This window comes from Dendrobates tinctorius, unplaced genomic scaffold, assembly GCF_039654945.1.
Source record: "Dendrobates tinctorius isolate UK_male_01 unplaced genomic scaffold, ASM3965494v1 ptg000157l, whole genome shotgun sequence".
NCBI classification, from domain to species: Eukaryota; Metazoa; Chordata; class Amphibia; order Anura; family Dendrobatidae; genus Dendrobates; species Dendrobates tinctorius.
This window is the reverse complement of record NW_027361824.1, coordinates 17,568,392-17,581,882: the sequence shown is the minus strand read 5'-3', so window position 1 is coordinate 17,581,882 and position 13,491 is coordinate 17,568,392. Positions and strand designations below refer to the sequence as shown.

Here is a 13,491-nt window from a genome sequence, read left to right as displayed (position 1 = left end):
GCAACAGAACAGCACGTGATGCACAGTACCATTTAAGGCTATGTAAAACAAAAAAGGCTGTGCACATGCTGCAGATTTTTCTGCGCAGATCTGGTGCAGAATAAAAGAAACAGCATATCGCTTCTCCTGTGCGGCTCTGCTGCAGCTCTCCACCTGCTCCATTATAGAAATCTGCAGGCGGAAACTGCAGGGGAAATCCGCAGAAAAACTGCACCAAATCTGCGACAAATCTGCAGGCAAAACGCAGATCATCTTGCCTAAAGATTTAGCAAAATCTACGCGGAAAATTCCACAGCAGAATCCGCACTGTGTGCACATAGCCCCAGTGGTACAAAAACATAGAACAATAATATTAACCAGCATTATATAATACAAATATATCAATAGTGCATAATGATATCCAGGCGGTTATTAAAGCCCTGTGGCATGCGAGTCCCCAACTCAAATATCCACCTACTTTCTCTTGCAAGCACTTTTTTATGAAAATCTCCCTCTCTCAATGGTTTTTTTACATGCTCTATGCCCATAAAGGAGAAACCGCGTAAATCCCCATTATGTTTTTTTGAAAAATGTCGGGATACTACTGATGCACCAACCATAGGCAGATTACTGGCGTCTGATAGGTGTTTGCGGATTCTAGTTTTAAGGGGATTCATCGTGCAACCTACATATTGCATACGGCATATATTGCAATAATCTGCTTTTATAGCACATGTTTTTAAGTCTCTCACATATGTTTATAATTACCCTGATGGGAGTGGGATGTATATAAGGTTCCATGTTTGGAAAGCAGATTAGATTCTGGACCGTGAAGAAGGCGGGTTCTACCGCTGAAACGCGTAGTCCTATCTGCACGACTTTCCTGCGTTATTGCTGTTTTGAACTGCTTGGACCATTGCATTTTAATGGATTTATGAATAAAAAGAAAAATTTTTTTAACAGCATCCTGGATTGCTCACGTTATTGCTAGACTTTGCTTTGTCGTTGTTCACATTTGTATGGATGGACTCCTACATCCAGATCCGGGCACAACGGAGTTAACCAGGTCAGCTGAGGTTCCAGGTGGTTCACAGGAGTGAGCTGGTCTACATTGTTGGATTTATAGACTATTGGGAGCTTTGGCCGTGCTTCTCCCCATAAGGAACAGCTTTTCACTGCAGCAGGATTTATTTTTATTGGTCATTTGAATACAACAGGTTACCTTCTAAGGATTCCACGAGAGATACACAGGACTATACGGTACGTCTCAATAAGCTTGCCAGCATTTTTCAGGAAGATTTGAATGAAAATTGTCCTGTTGTTGAAAGTACTAACTCCATATTGAATAAATTGGAGCAATCCTTACGTAAGGAGCAAAAGCTTTGGTGGGACCACAACTCTCTTAACTGTTATTTGGAGAGGAAAATGATACCGCGTGGTCTCAGACTGAAAAAACAATCCACCACTGCTTATGGAGCAGACTTTCAAAAAAACTGGGACATTATTCTGAGTGAGTGTTCACTTAAACTGATTAAACTGATTATGGAGGAGGAGGATAAGGAACTTGTTAAAATTAATAACGAAATTGAGCTTATCAAAAATTCTGTTAAAAATCTGGAGACTTCAGATACCATCACTAAATTCCAGGACCGCATGTATAATAATTTAAAAAGAAGGGAGCATTCTATTATAGCTATAAAGAAAAGAAAATTTCAGAGAGATCTTGATGATTACAAGAATGACAAAATATATAATTGGGCGAGTAATCCTCCCTCTATTCTGAGAAAACATAAGTCCTGTTATAAGAAACCTAAAGTATCTTTTAATTCTACGGCCAATTATGATACCTCTTTTGGGGAAACATCGGATGAATTAACAGACTCCTCAGTTGCTTCAGTAGCCAGTATTCAGACTGGTGGCAAAAAACACCAAAAAAGGAACTTTCAACAAGAAGGTGCCTTGCCAAAAAACGAATATGCAAGAGGGGAGGAAGGAAACACAAGTCCAAAAGGTTTTCATATGACGTTTCGCAAGCGCCGTTAATGGAGATTCCTGTATTCAATCTTTCCAGTTACATTTTGACAGACTCACAGATTGGACTCTTGTCTAAAGGACTAGGTTTTTCTCCTTCGTCTCATTGGGGGACACAGAGACTGTGGGTGTGTGCTTCTGCCGTCTGGAGGCTGACACTAAGTATACAAAAAAAGAGTTAGCTCCTCCTCCGCCGCATACACCCTCGCCCCCAGACCGGGCGTAACTCAGTTTTTTGCTTAGTGTCTGATGGAGGCACACGCAGTCTGGAGCTCCAGACTAGATTTTTTTTTTTTTTTTTTTTCTATGAAGATAAGACAGGGGCGACGGATCCTATAGAGAGGGTCCGATCTCCCCAAATCATCAACGGGCGACCACGTGTGAGTAACCCTCCACGTGTTTCTCTCCCGCACCGAGGGACACATCTGGGACTTTTCCCCAGACAACCATTTTTATTTTTTATTTTGTAAAGAGGCGGCAACGCATCCTGATAAGAGGATTGCGGTTTCCCCATCGTCCCCAACGGGCGAGCACGTGTGAGTGATCCTCCACGTTGTTCTCTCCTGCAACGTGGAAATGCCCCTACCACCCCTAGGTAGTGAGTCCAGGGGTGGAGTTGGAGGCGCAGGTAAGCAAGGGATTGAAGCGGAGAGCGGTACAGTAGCCTCCCCCTCCCTGCCCAGGGATGGGGTTGAGAAGCACCTCAAGAGAGCCCCCTCGGCGGCCCGGCTCACCTTTTGTTAATAGGCCGGGACCAGGTAGTCCGCCTCTCACCCGGCGCTGCCCCCGGCGGGTAACGCCGCACGCGGAGTGCGGCCGGAGCCCCGCGGGCGGCCGCGGCCCCCGCTGTATGGGGAGATCCGTGAGCGCGCGCCCGCCCGCCGACTTCCGGGGGTAGCCGGAAGCCCCGCCCACTAACTTCCGGGGGCGGAGAGCGGCGGGCGCGCACAGTGACCGGGGAGCTCCCGCCCCCTCCCTCGAACGCCGCACGTGGAGTGCGGCCAGAGCCCCGCGGGCGGCCACGGTCCCCGCTGTATGGGGAGGTCCGGAGTTCCGCGCGCCCGCCCGCCGACTTCCGGGGGTAGCAGAAGCCCCGCCCACTAACTTCCGGGGGCGGAGAGCGGCGGGCGCGCACAGTTACCGGGGACCTCCCGCCCCCCTCCTTGCATTTCCTCGCCGAAGTGGGGCCGGAAGCCGCCCCCTATCTCCCGGAGTGCGAGTGCCCCGGCGAGTAACGCCGCACGCCCCGTGGAAGAGACGCAAGGTGGGACATTACCGGTGGGTAAGTGCAACCCCGTTGCGAGTGCCGCACTAGTAGTCAAGGAAGGGGTTATCCTCCTCCTCCTACCCTACCTTGCAATATGTCTGGCAAAGGGAAAGCTCACTCTTTCCTATACGCTGTTTGCGTTTCCTGTGGGGTCAGGCTGCCTAAAGCGCAGCCGGGTAAATTTTGTGAAGCCTGCGAGTCGGAGCGAGCCCAGGAGCCCCCCATTGTTGCAGAGCCCAGAGGTCAGGACCCTTCAGAATGGGCGGTGTCTTTATCACACTCTATGATGTCCCTTACAAGGGCAATTGAGTCTCTCCAAGGCCCAGGCAGGGACAAGGATGGAGGTCTGCCAGCGGAAGACAGCTCGTCCACGTCTCAGGACCCTCCGACCGTTAGAGGCCGCTCCAGCACCAGACAAGCTCATAGCAAGAGAGCTCGTTCCCCGTCGGCCGGACCCTCTGGGGCTTCGGCGGCAGGTATTAGGGTATCTCGTTCCCCGTCGCCGAGCTCAGGAAGCGAGCAGGATGAGGGCGAGGAGGAGGAGGAGGCCTGGAATCCAGAAAGCCTGGGATACCAAGACTCGGTGGACAGCCTCATTGAGGCAGTCAACCAGACATTAGAGATCGAGGACGATGTGTCCACGGCCTCAGGTCACAAGGTCTCCTTCAAAAAGACCAGGCGACCGCATAGAAGGTTTGCCACGCATCCGGAGTTCGAGGAGCTAGTTCAGAAACATAGGGAACACCCGGATAAGCGTTTTGCAATGCAAAAAGCGCTGCAAGCTAAGTATCCGTTTCCTCCTGAACTCCATAAGGGATGGGTGGAGTCGCCAGTAGTGGACCCACCGGTATCACGTTTAGCGTCCAGATCGCTATTGTCGATACCCAGCGGTTCTTCTATCAAGGACCCAACTGATCGCCTTATAGAGGGGCTTGCCCGCTCGGTGTATGAGGCAGCGGGGTCGGCCCTAGCCCCCTCCTTTGCGGCTACTTGGGTGGCTAAGGCCATGGTTTCATGGGCGGACGCTCTGCAGAATGCCCTCCAAAACAGAGATCTGCCTGCGGAGGTCTTGGAGGTGACAAATCAGATCTTAGGGGCAAGTGATTTTCTCGTCAGCGCCTCTCTGGACGCGGCCGAGTGTTCTGCGGTGGCAGCAGCAAATGCGATCGCCGTTAGGCGAGCATTATGGCTGAGATTGTGGAAAGCGGATTCTATCTCCAAAAAGTCCTTGACCTCATTGCCTTTTCAGGGCAATCGGTTGTTCGGTGAGAAGCTTGATAAGCTTATCTCAGAAGCCACAGGGGGGAGGAGTAGTTTCCTCCCGCAGCAGAGGACTTGGCCAGCATTCAGGCAGACACAGAGGCGTTTTCGGCCCTTTCGTAACCCCTGGAGGGGGACTTCGGCCAGAGCATCCACCTCCGCAAATGATGGTCAGATTAGGGAAAGGCAAACCTCTTACAGAGCCAATCCGCTGGGTAGAGGCCGAGGCCGTTTGCCCAGAACAAGGGGGGCCAGATCCCAAAAGCCTCCAGCAAAAATGACTCGAGGCGCTTCGTACCTACGGACGACAGAGTGGGCGGACGCCTACTAAGGTTCAGCCACGTTTGGGTCGCAGTGGCACGCGACGCTTGGGTGGCAGAATTGATATCGTCCGGGTACAAGATAGAGTTTCTCGCACTCCCGCCACGGCGATTCTTCCGTTCCCGGCTTTCCGGAACAGAATCGCAGGCGGAGGGTTTGTTACAGGCCATAATGACGCTACAGCGCAACGGGGTCATTGTCCCAGTGCCGAAAAGCGAAGAGACACAAGGTTTTTACTCCAACCTGTTTTCGGTCCCCAAAAAGGACGGGACAGTAAGGCCAGTATTAGATCTAAAAATCCTGAACAAATTCATCAGTCAGGCGGTTCCGGATGGAATCCCTCCGTTCGGTCATTGCAGCCATGGATCCAGGGGAGTTCCTGGCCTCGATCGACGTGCAGGATGCATATCTGCACATTCCGATTTTTCCTCCACACCAGAGGTTCCTGCGTTTTGCGATCGGAGGGCGACATTTTCAATTTGTTGCTCTGCCCTTCGGTCTGGCCACTGCTCCCAGAGTCTTTACGAAGATAATGGCGGTGGTTATGGCCATCCTGCATGCTCGGGGCATAACGGTACTACCTTACCTGGACGACCTTTTGGTAAAGGGGCCGTCGTTTCAGGCGTGCCAGGAGAATGTCAGTATCACGCTGGATACCCTGGCGCGTCTAGGCTGGTTGATCAATCGGAACAAGTCGTCTTTGGTTCCAGCCCAGAGAATCGTATTCCTAGGCATGGTTTTCAACACCTCCCGGGGGCTGGTGATCCTCCCTCAGGACAAGGCGCGAAAGATCAAACGGGGTACGGAACCTTCTACAGCCAGGCTCCAGATCCATCCGGTACGGCATGAGTGTGTTGGGCAGAATGGTGGCGGCGATGGAGGCAATCCCGTTTGCCCAGTTCCATCTCCGTCCGCTTCAGCATGCGCTCTTGTCAGCATGGGACAGAAGGCTGCTATCCCTCAGTTATCGGTGCAATTTGTCTCCGCTGGTCCGACGATCACTCCGATGGTGGACTCGCGACTCGTCTCTGGTCCAGGGGAAACCCTTTCCCCCGGAACAGTGGTTGGTGGTGACGACCGATGCAAGCCTGCAAGGTTGGGGAGCAGTTTTCCAGAGTCACACAGCCCAGGGGCGGTGGTCCATTCAGGAGATAATTCTCCCGATCAACATTCTGGAGATACGGGCAATACGATTGGCCCTGCGACATTTTCAGTGTTTCCTTAGACACCGGCCGGTGCGCATTCAGTCGGACAATGCTACAGCAGTAGCATATGTCAACCATCAGGGGGGCACGCGCAGCCAAGCAGCCATGCGCGAGGTTGGGCTGGTACTGCGTTGGGCCGAAAAGAACCACGTGGTAATTTCAGCGGTGCACATTCCGGGAGTCGAAAACTGGGCGGCAGATTTTCTCAGCCGACAGGGGGTCGCGGCAGGGGAATGGTCCCTGCACCCCGAGGTTTTTCAACAGATCTGCCAACGGTGGGGGACACCAGACGTGGACCTTATGGCATCCAGAGAGAACGCCAAAGTACAAAGGTTCGTCGCTCGATCCCTCGACCCGCAGGCGATCGCAGCAGACGCTCTGGTGCTTCCATGGAGCCAGTTTCGTCTCCCGTACTTGTTCCCCCCGCTACCTCTGCTTCCAAGGGTCATCAGAAAGTTAAGGAGAGAGAAGGTTCCAGCAATTCTGCTAGCTCCAGACTGGCCTCGGAGGGCCTGGTATGCAGATCTGGTTCAGCTAGTGGTGGACGTACCCTGGCGTCTACCAGATCGGCCGGACTTGCTGTCCCAGGGGCCGATCTACCATCCGAACTTAGGGGCCCTGTGTTTGACGGCGTGGCCATTGAATCTTGGCTGTTAACACAGGCAGGATTCAGGCGCGATGTGGTGGCCACGATGGTGAGTGCCCGAAAGCCTTCCTCGGCGAAGGTATATCATCGGACTTGGGAAGTTTTTTTCCGTTGGTGTAGGGATCGCGGAGTGGCTCCTCTGGTTTTTTCAATCCCCAACGTACTGGCTTTTTTGCAGGCAGGGCTGGACGCAGGATTGGCTCCGAGTTCGCTCAGGACGCAAATCTCGGCCCTGTCGGTCCTTTTTCAACGAAAGGTCGCTTCGGTCTGGCAGGTTAAGACGTTTATGCAGGGGGTCGCACGTTTAGTACCCCCCTATAAGGCGCTGACGGAATCATGGGACCTGAACTTGGTGCTCAGGGCCCTTCAGGAGCCCCCCTTCGAACCCTTACAAGAAGTCTCCTTACCTTACCTGTCCAGGAAGGTCGTTTTTCTGGTAGCTATTACGTCTATTAGGCGGGTTTCGGAATTGGCGGCTTTATCTTGTAAACCGCCGTTCTTGACTTTTTATAAGGATAAGGTAGTTTTAAGGCCAGCTCCTCCCTTCTTGCCGAAGGTTGTCTCTGCATTCCATATCAACGAAGACATTGTCTTACCCTCGTTTTGCCCGGCACCGGTGCGCAGGGTAGAAAAGGCTTTGCACACACTGGATCTGGTAAGAGCTCTTAGGAGGTATGTGACAAGGACAGCATCTTTCCGCCGGACAGACTCTCTATTCGTGATCCCAGAAGGGCGGCGGAAGGGGCTTGCTGCGTCCAAAGCGACTTTGGCCAGATGGGTTCGCCTGACGATTCAAGAATCTTATGAAATCAGTGGCACGCCGGTTCCGGCAGGGATCAAGGCACACTCGGCTCGAGCAGTGGGTGCCTCATGGGCACTGCGACACCAAGCTTCAGCGGAACAGGTGTGCAAAGCAGCTACCTGGTCCAGTTTGCATACGTTTGTCAAACATTATAACGTACATACCCAGGCATCCTCGGATGCAAGCCTGGGAAGAAAGATTCTCCAGGCAGCAGTTGCGCACCTCTAATCAGGGGCGCAAAATAGCATGGATTGGGTGAGCTAAGATCCCGCCCAGGGACTGCTTTAGAACGTCCCACAGTCTCTGTGTCCCCCAATGAGACGAAGGAGAAACATGGATTTTTGTGAGTACTCACCGTAAAATCCTTTTCTCCGAGACGCTCATTGGGGGACACAGCACCCACCCTACTAGACAGTTGGCTTTTGCTTATTTTAAGTTATAAAAATCCTTATGTAAGGATCAGGGTGGTCCCTTTTCCAGAAGTATGATTTCTTGCCTGAGTTTAAGGCGCGTTCTCCTACTGCTTATGCACTAAACTGAGTTACGCCCGGTCTGGGGGCGAGGGTGTATGCGGCGGAGGAGGAGCTAACTCTTTTTTTGTATACTTAGTGTCAGCCTCCAGACAGCAGAAGCACACACCCACAGTCTCTGTGTCCCCCAATGAGCGTCTCGGAGAAAAGGATTTTACGGTGAGTACTCACAAAAATCCATGTTTCTCCAGTTAAAAAAATTCAGTTTATTTGACACTATTGTTGATATCAATAGATTTGCACGTAATTTGACCCTCAAAGTTCATTATAATGAGGACAATACTCATGTGTATAATTTATCATCTGTCAGTATATCATCTGATAATATTCATTTTAGTGAACAGGTAGCTGTCTCTAAGACAACTAGAGGGGGAGACAGAGTTGGAGGATAGGGTTAATCTAAATGACAGGTTTCAGACTCGTAATCCCATGTTCTACCCAGTAAAATCGAGACCTCCTTTCCTTGATTTTTTTTCAGGAAACAATTGAAAGTGCGCTTGTGTCTCTTTATAATCAAGTAGAACATCAAGAGGTTAAATTTAATCTGAGTATTTCTGAACATAGGGCAATTGATGAATTGAGGGCTAATGGCGATCTCCTTGTTGTCCAGGCAGACAAGGGGGGCGCTATTGTGGCTCTCAATGCTGGTTTATATAAGAAAATGAACTTGCTGGATTTAGAAAACAGTAGCACCTATATTGAATTGCCATCTAATCCAACTAATTCATTTAACTCTGAATTATTACTTCTATTACAGGTGGGAATCAGTATGGGTGCTATTTCAGACAGAATTAAATTTATTTTTTGTGAAACACCGATTGTCCCAATATACCACTCACTCCCTAAAGTTCATAAAGAGGTTTTTCCTCCCCCTCTCAGACCTATCGTGTCTGAGATCGGATCATTTAGTGAGAAACTAGGGGAGTGGGTGGATTTTTATCTTCAACCTTTAGTGCCATTAACACCAAGTCATCTTAAAGATTCCAAAAGTATAATACAGATTATGGAAAAATTTCACTGGCAATCTTGATTATGTGTGGTTATCTTGCGATGTGGTGGGGTTATATCCTTCTATCCCCCATCACGTCGCGTTACGATGCATCACATATTATTTGTCCAGATACAGTAATTATGAGGATTCCATTCAGAGGTTTATTGTCTCCTCAATTCAATTTCTTTTAAGCCACAACTATTTTGTGTTTGAGAGATATTTCCTCCAGACACAGGGTGTGAGCATGGGCGCCAAGTTTTCACCTTCCCTAGCTAACCTGGTTATGTCTGTGTGGGAAGAAAATTATATCTTTAATATTGATAACCCATACAAGGATAATATTGTTAGGCTGGGGAGATTTATTGATGATCTGATATTTGTCTGGAGGGGTAGTCTCTCGTCTGCAAAAAGTTTATTTTCTTATTTGGATTTGAATGATTTCAATCTAAAATTTACTAGTAGTGGTCATGAGGTATCAATTAACTTCTTGGATTTGAAACTGACCGCAGATCTGGACAATGATGGGGTTCTGATATCTCCCTATGAAAAAATCCATTGCATGCAATAGTATTTTAATGGCTTCCTCTAATCACCCCAAACATGTCATTCAGAATATTCCTGTGGGGGAGCTTATTAGACTAAAAAGGAATACTACATCTAGTGACAAATTGGAGGAAGGAATTGAAATGACCTGTAATAATTAAAAAAAAAAAAGGGGATATCCTAATTGGTCCTTGGACAGAGCCAGGAAAATGGTAGCAGGCATGGATAGGGTTAAGCTGTTGGAATCTACTGAGAAAAAAAGACAGTTTGACTCTAAAAAATCTAGGGTGGTTTTCAGTACCAACTATAGTCCTCAGCTTAATTCTATTGTTAAAATCATCAAAAAATATCTTCCCTTGTTGTCTCAGAATGATATTTTGAAAAATATTGTGGAAAATAATGATATTGCCTTTGTGGCAAGAAGAGCCCCGACTTTAGCTACACTATTATCACCCAGCATGTTCAAAGATCCGGATAAAATTTCCCCTAGCAATTGGTTAAAAACAACAGGATTTTTTAAATGCGGTGCCAATATCTGTAAGTGCTGCGGTTTTGCTAATAAATCTAAAACATTTACATCTATCTCCAATAAAAAACAGTTTAATGTTTGTTCTTGTATAAACTGTAATACGGAGAATGTAGTGTATCTAATTAATTGCAATATATGCGTATGCAATATGTAGGTTGTACGATGAATCCCCTTAAAACTAGAATCCGCAAACACCTATCAGACGCTAGTAATCTGCCTATGGTTGGTGCATCAGTAGTATCCCGACATTTTTCAAAAAAACATAATGGGGATTTACGCGGTTTCTCCTTTATGGGCATAGAGCATGTAAAAAAACCATTGAGAGAGGGAGATTTTCACAAAAAAGTGCTTGCAAGAGAAAGTAGGTGGATATTTGAATTTGGGACTTGCATGCCACAGGGCTTTAATAACCGCCTGGATATCATTATGCACTATTGATATATTTGTATTATATAATGCTGGTTAATATTATTATTCTATGTTTTTGTACCACTGGGGCTATGTGCACACAGTGCGGATTCTGCTGTGGAATTTTCCGCGTAGATTTTGCTAAATCTTTAGGTAAGATGATCTGCGTTTTGCCTGCAGATTTGTCGCAGATTTGGTGCAGTTTTTGTGCGGATTTCCCCTGCAGTTTCCGCCTGCAGATTTCTAGAATGGAGCAGGTGGAGAGCTGCAGCAGAGCCGCACAGGAGAAGCGATATGCTGTTTCTTTTATTCTGCACCAGATCTGCGCAGAAAAATCTGCAGCATATGCACAGCCTTTTTTGTTTTACATAGCCTTAAATGGTACTGTGCATCACGTGCTGTTCTGTTGCTTTTCTGCTGCGGTTCTGCAGGGCCAAATCTGCTGCGGAACTGCACGGAGTCTGCACTGTGTGCACAGGGCCTTAATCTTATGGTCAGGTTATCGGACATTCCTAATGTATTTTTCTCCAATATGTTGAATTCTTTCCTTATAATCTTTATGCATGTTGTATACTGATCAATATGTGGATAGTTTATATGTTTGATCTGCTTTTATAGCACATGTTTTTAAGTCTCTCACATATGTTTATAATTACCCTGATGGGAGTGGGATGTATATAAGGTTCCATGTTTGGAAAGCAGATTAGATTCTGGACCGTGAAGAAGGCGGGTTCTACCGCTGAAACGCGTAGTCCTATCTGCACGACTTTCCTGTGTTATTGCTGTTTTGAACTGCTTGGACCATTGCATTTTAATGGATTTATGAATAAAAAGAAAAAATTTTTTAACAGCATCCTGGATTGCTCACGTTATTGCTAGACTTTGCTTTGTCATTGTTCACATTTGTATGGATGGACTCCTACATCCAGATCCGGGCACAACCGAGTTAACCAGGTCAGCTGAGGTTCCAGGTGGTTCACAGGAGTGAGCTGGTCTACATTGTTGGATGGATATATATATATATATATATATATATATATATATATATATATATATCTCTATCAATCAATTATATATATATATATATATATAATTTTTTTTTTTTTTTTTTTTTTCATTGTGCCCATTAGTAAGGGGTTGTCCATAGCTGGTCAACTCCTTTTAAAGCTTTAAATATATTATGCTAGACTGATATTGATTACTATAGTGGTTGAATTTTCTCATCTAATCTTTCATTTGACACAGGAGCCGCTCTGAGATCTCAGAAAATATGTCTGACAATGGTATAGAGGTCAATGATAAACCTCCAGCCCCGCCCCTGAGGAACACCAGTACATTCATTGGAGCCAATGCGAAGGACAATATAAACCATGGCTTGAGGCCTCTCCCCCCTAACCCAGAAAAGAAGAAAAAGGCGGACCGGCTTCTGAACATGTTACCAAGGACCGGAGATAAAAGTACAGTATTTCTCCAAACCTATAGAATATGTGACAATTGTAGAGCGCCCCCTATGTGAATAAATGTATAATTTATGATTGACCATTCATTAATTGGGGCTCTTGAACTTTGATTTACCCAGATTGGTCTTATTTCTAGAAAAACAAACTAAAAACTACGGTACTTCACTATTTTAACCCTTTACAAGCCACGTGAAGCCTTTATGGGAGGATTTAAAGGAATGAGCCCAGAACGGTTATTTGATTCATTGACACAATGACATCCGTACATGAAAAATGAACCCGATTGAGCGTTCGTGTAAAGGTACAGGGCGGCACTCATTATTTGCACTTTAAGTAGAAGCGGTCATATAGACTGAAAAGAAAAAGAACAGGAACAAAAAAAAAAAGTATCATCTGAGAGAAGGCGGCCAATCAGATCACTGCTGTTTCTTAACCGCCCTGGAATATTGGAATCTTTATTGTTTGCTTTGTCAATTACAAATATTTGTTTTCTTAAACAAGTCGTGTGGTTTTTTGTTGTTTTTGTTCCAGCTAGCAAAAAAAAGGATAAAGAGAGAGAGAAGGACAGGCCAGAAATCTCCCTGCCATCGGACTTTGAACACACCCTTCATGTCGGCTTCGATCCCGTGACAGGGAAATTCACTGTAAGTCGAGAGAAGAAGTAAATAATTCAACTTTTAACGATTAACATCAACATGAATCTGCATAAAGTTTAGTAATTTTACATATGTTGTAACAAAATGATTTTTTTTTTTATACTCCATTCACATCTAAAGCGGCTTTCAAAATTAAGTTCATTGTAAGGACTGGCAGAGCAGTTTTGCACATAGCATCCTGCTGGAAAGGACAAGTGGGCGGAGCATTACCACATGCACATGTAAAAAAACAGCACTTGCATACAAGAGGACTGAGACTTGAAAGTTGTCACATGGTTAAGTCACTTGACTGCCACACTTTTTACATACACTAAATGTTGAAATATACAAATCTTGCCTTAAATCTGCCTTAAATCGGACTTCAGGTTGCTGAATATTACCCCTAGTGTTCGGCTGGAAAGAACATGTGGGTGTAGCATTATTACATCTAGCATCTGGCTGGAAAGAACATGTGAGTATAGCATTATTGCACCTAGCGTCCGGCTGGAAAGGACATGTGAGTGTAGCATTATTGCACCTAGCATCCGGCTGGAAAGGACATGTGGGTGTAGCATTATTGCACCTAGCGTCCGGCTGGAAAGGACATGTGGGTGTGGCATTGTTGCACCTAGCATCTGGCTGGAAAGGACATGTTGGTGTAGCATTGTTGCACCTAGCATCTGGCTGGAAAGGACATGTTGGTGTAGCATTGTTGCACCTAGCATCCGGCTAGAAAGGACATGTGGGTGTAGCATTGTTGCATCATGGGCGGATAAGAAACTCTGTCTATCAGCTCCTCTTGTCTTTTCAATGTCTCAGTGCTTATGTTTAATACTTTATGACTGTTTAAAGCTTCTCCTTCTTATTACTAAAGTGACCAATAA

The 13,491-nt window shown here is 46.8% G+C and overlaps 1 protein-coding gene across 4 annotated transcripts in view; it reads left to right on the top strand.

Moving 5' to 3' along the window:
- PAK1 (p21 (RAC1) activated kinase 1) overlaps positions 1-13,491 on the top strand; it is an 87,608-nt gene that overhangs the window by 30,444 nt on the left and 43,673 nt on the right. For 3 of the 4 annotated variants that reach the window (XM_073548633.1, XM_073548631.1, XM_073548630.1), the window contains exons 2-3: positions 11,758-11,969; positions 12,504-12,616. In XM_073548633.1, coding sequence (XP_073404734.1) covers positions 11,783-11,969; positions 12,504-12,616 — 300 coding nt within the window. In that variant the 5' untranslated portion in view covers positions 11,758-11,782. Of the gene's footprint in view, positions 1-1,108; positions 1,240-11,757; positions 11,970-12,503; positions 12,617-13,491 lie in introns of those variants that run through there. The other variant, XM_073548632.1, reaches the window with a different exon arrangement.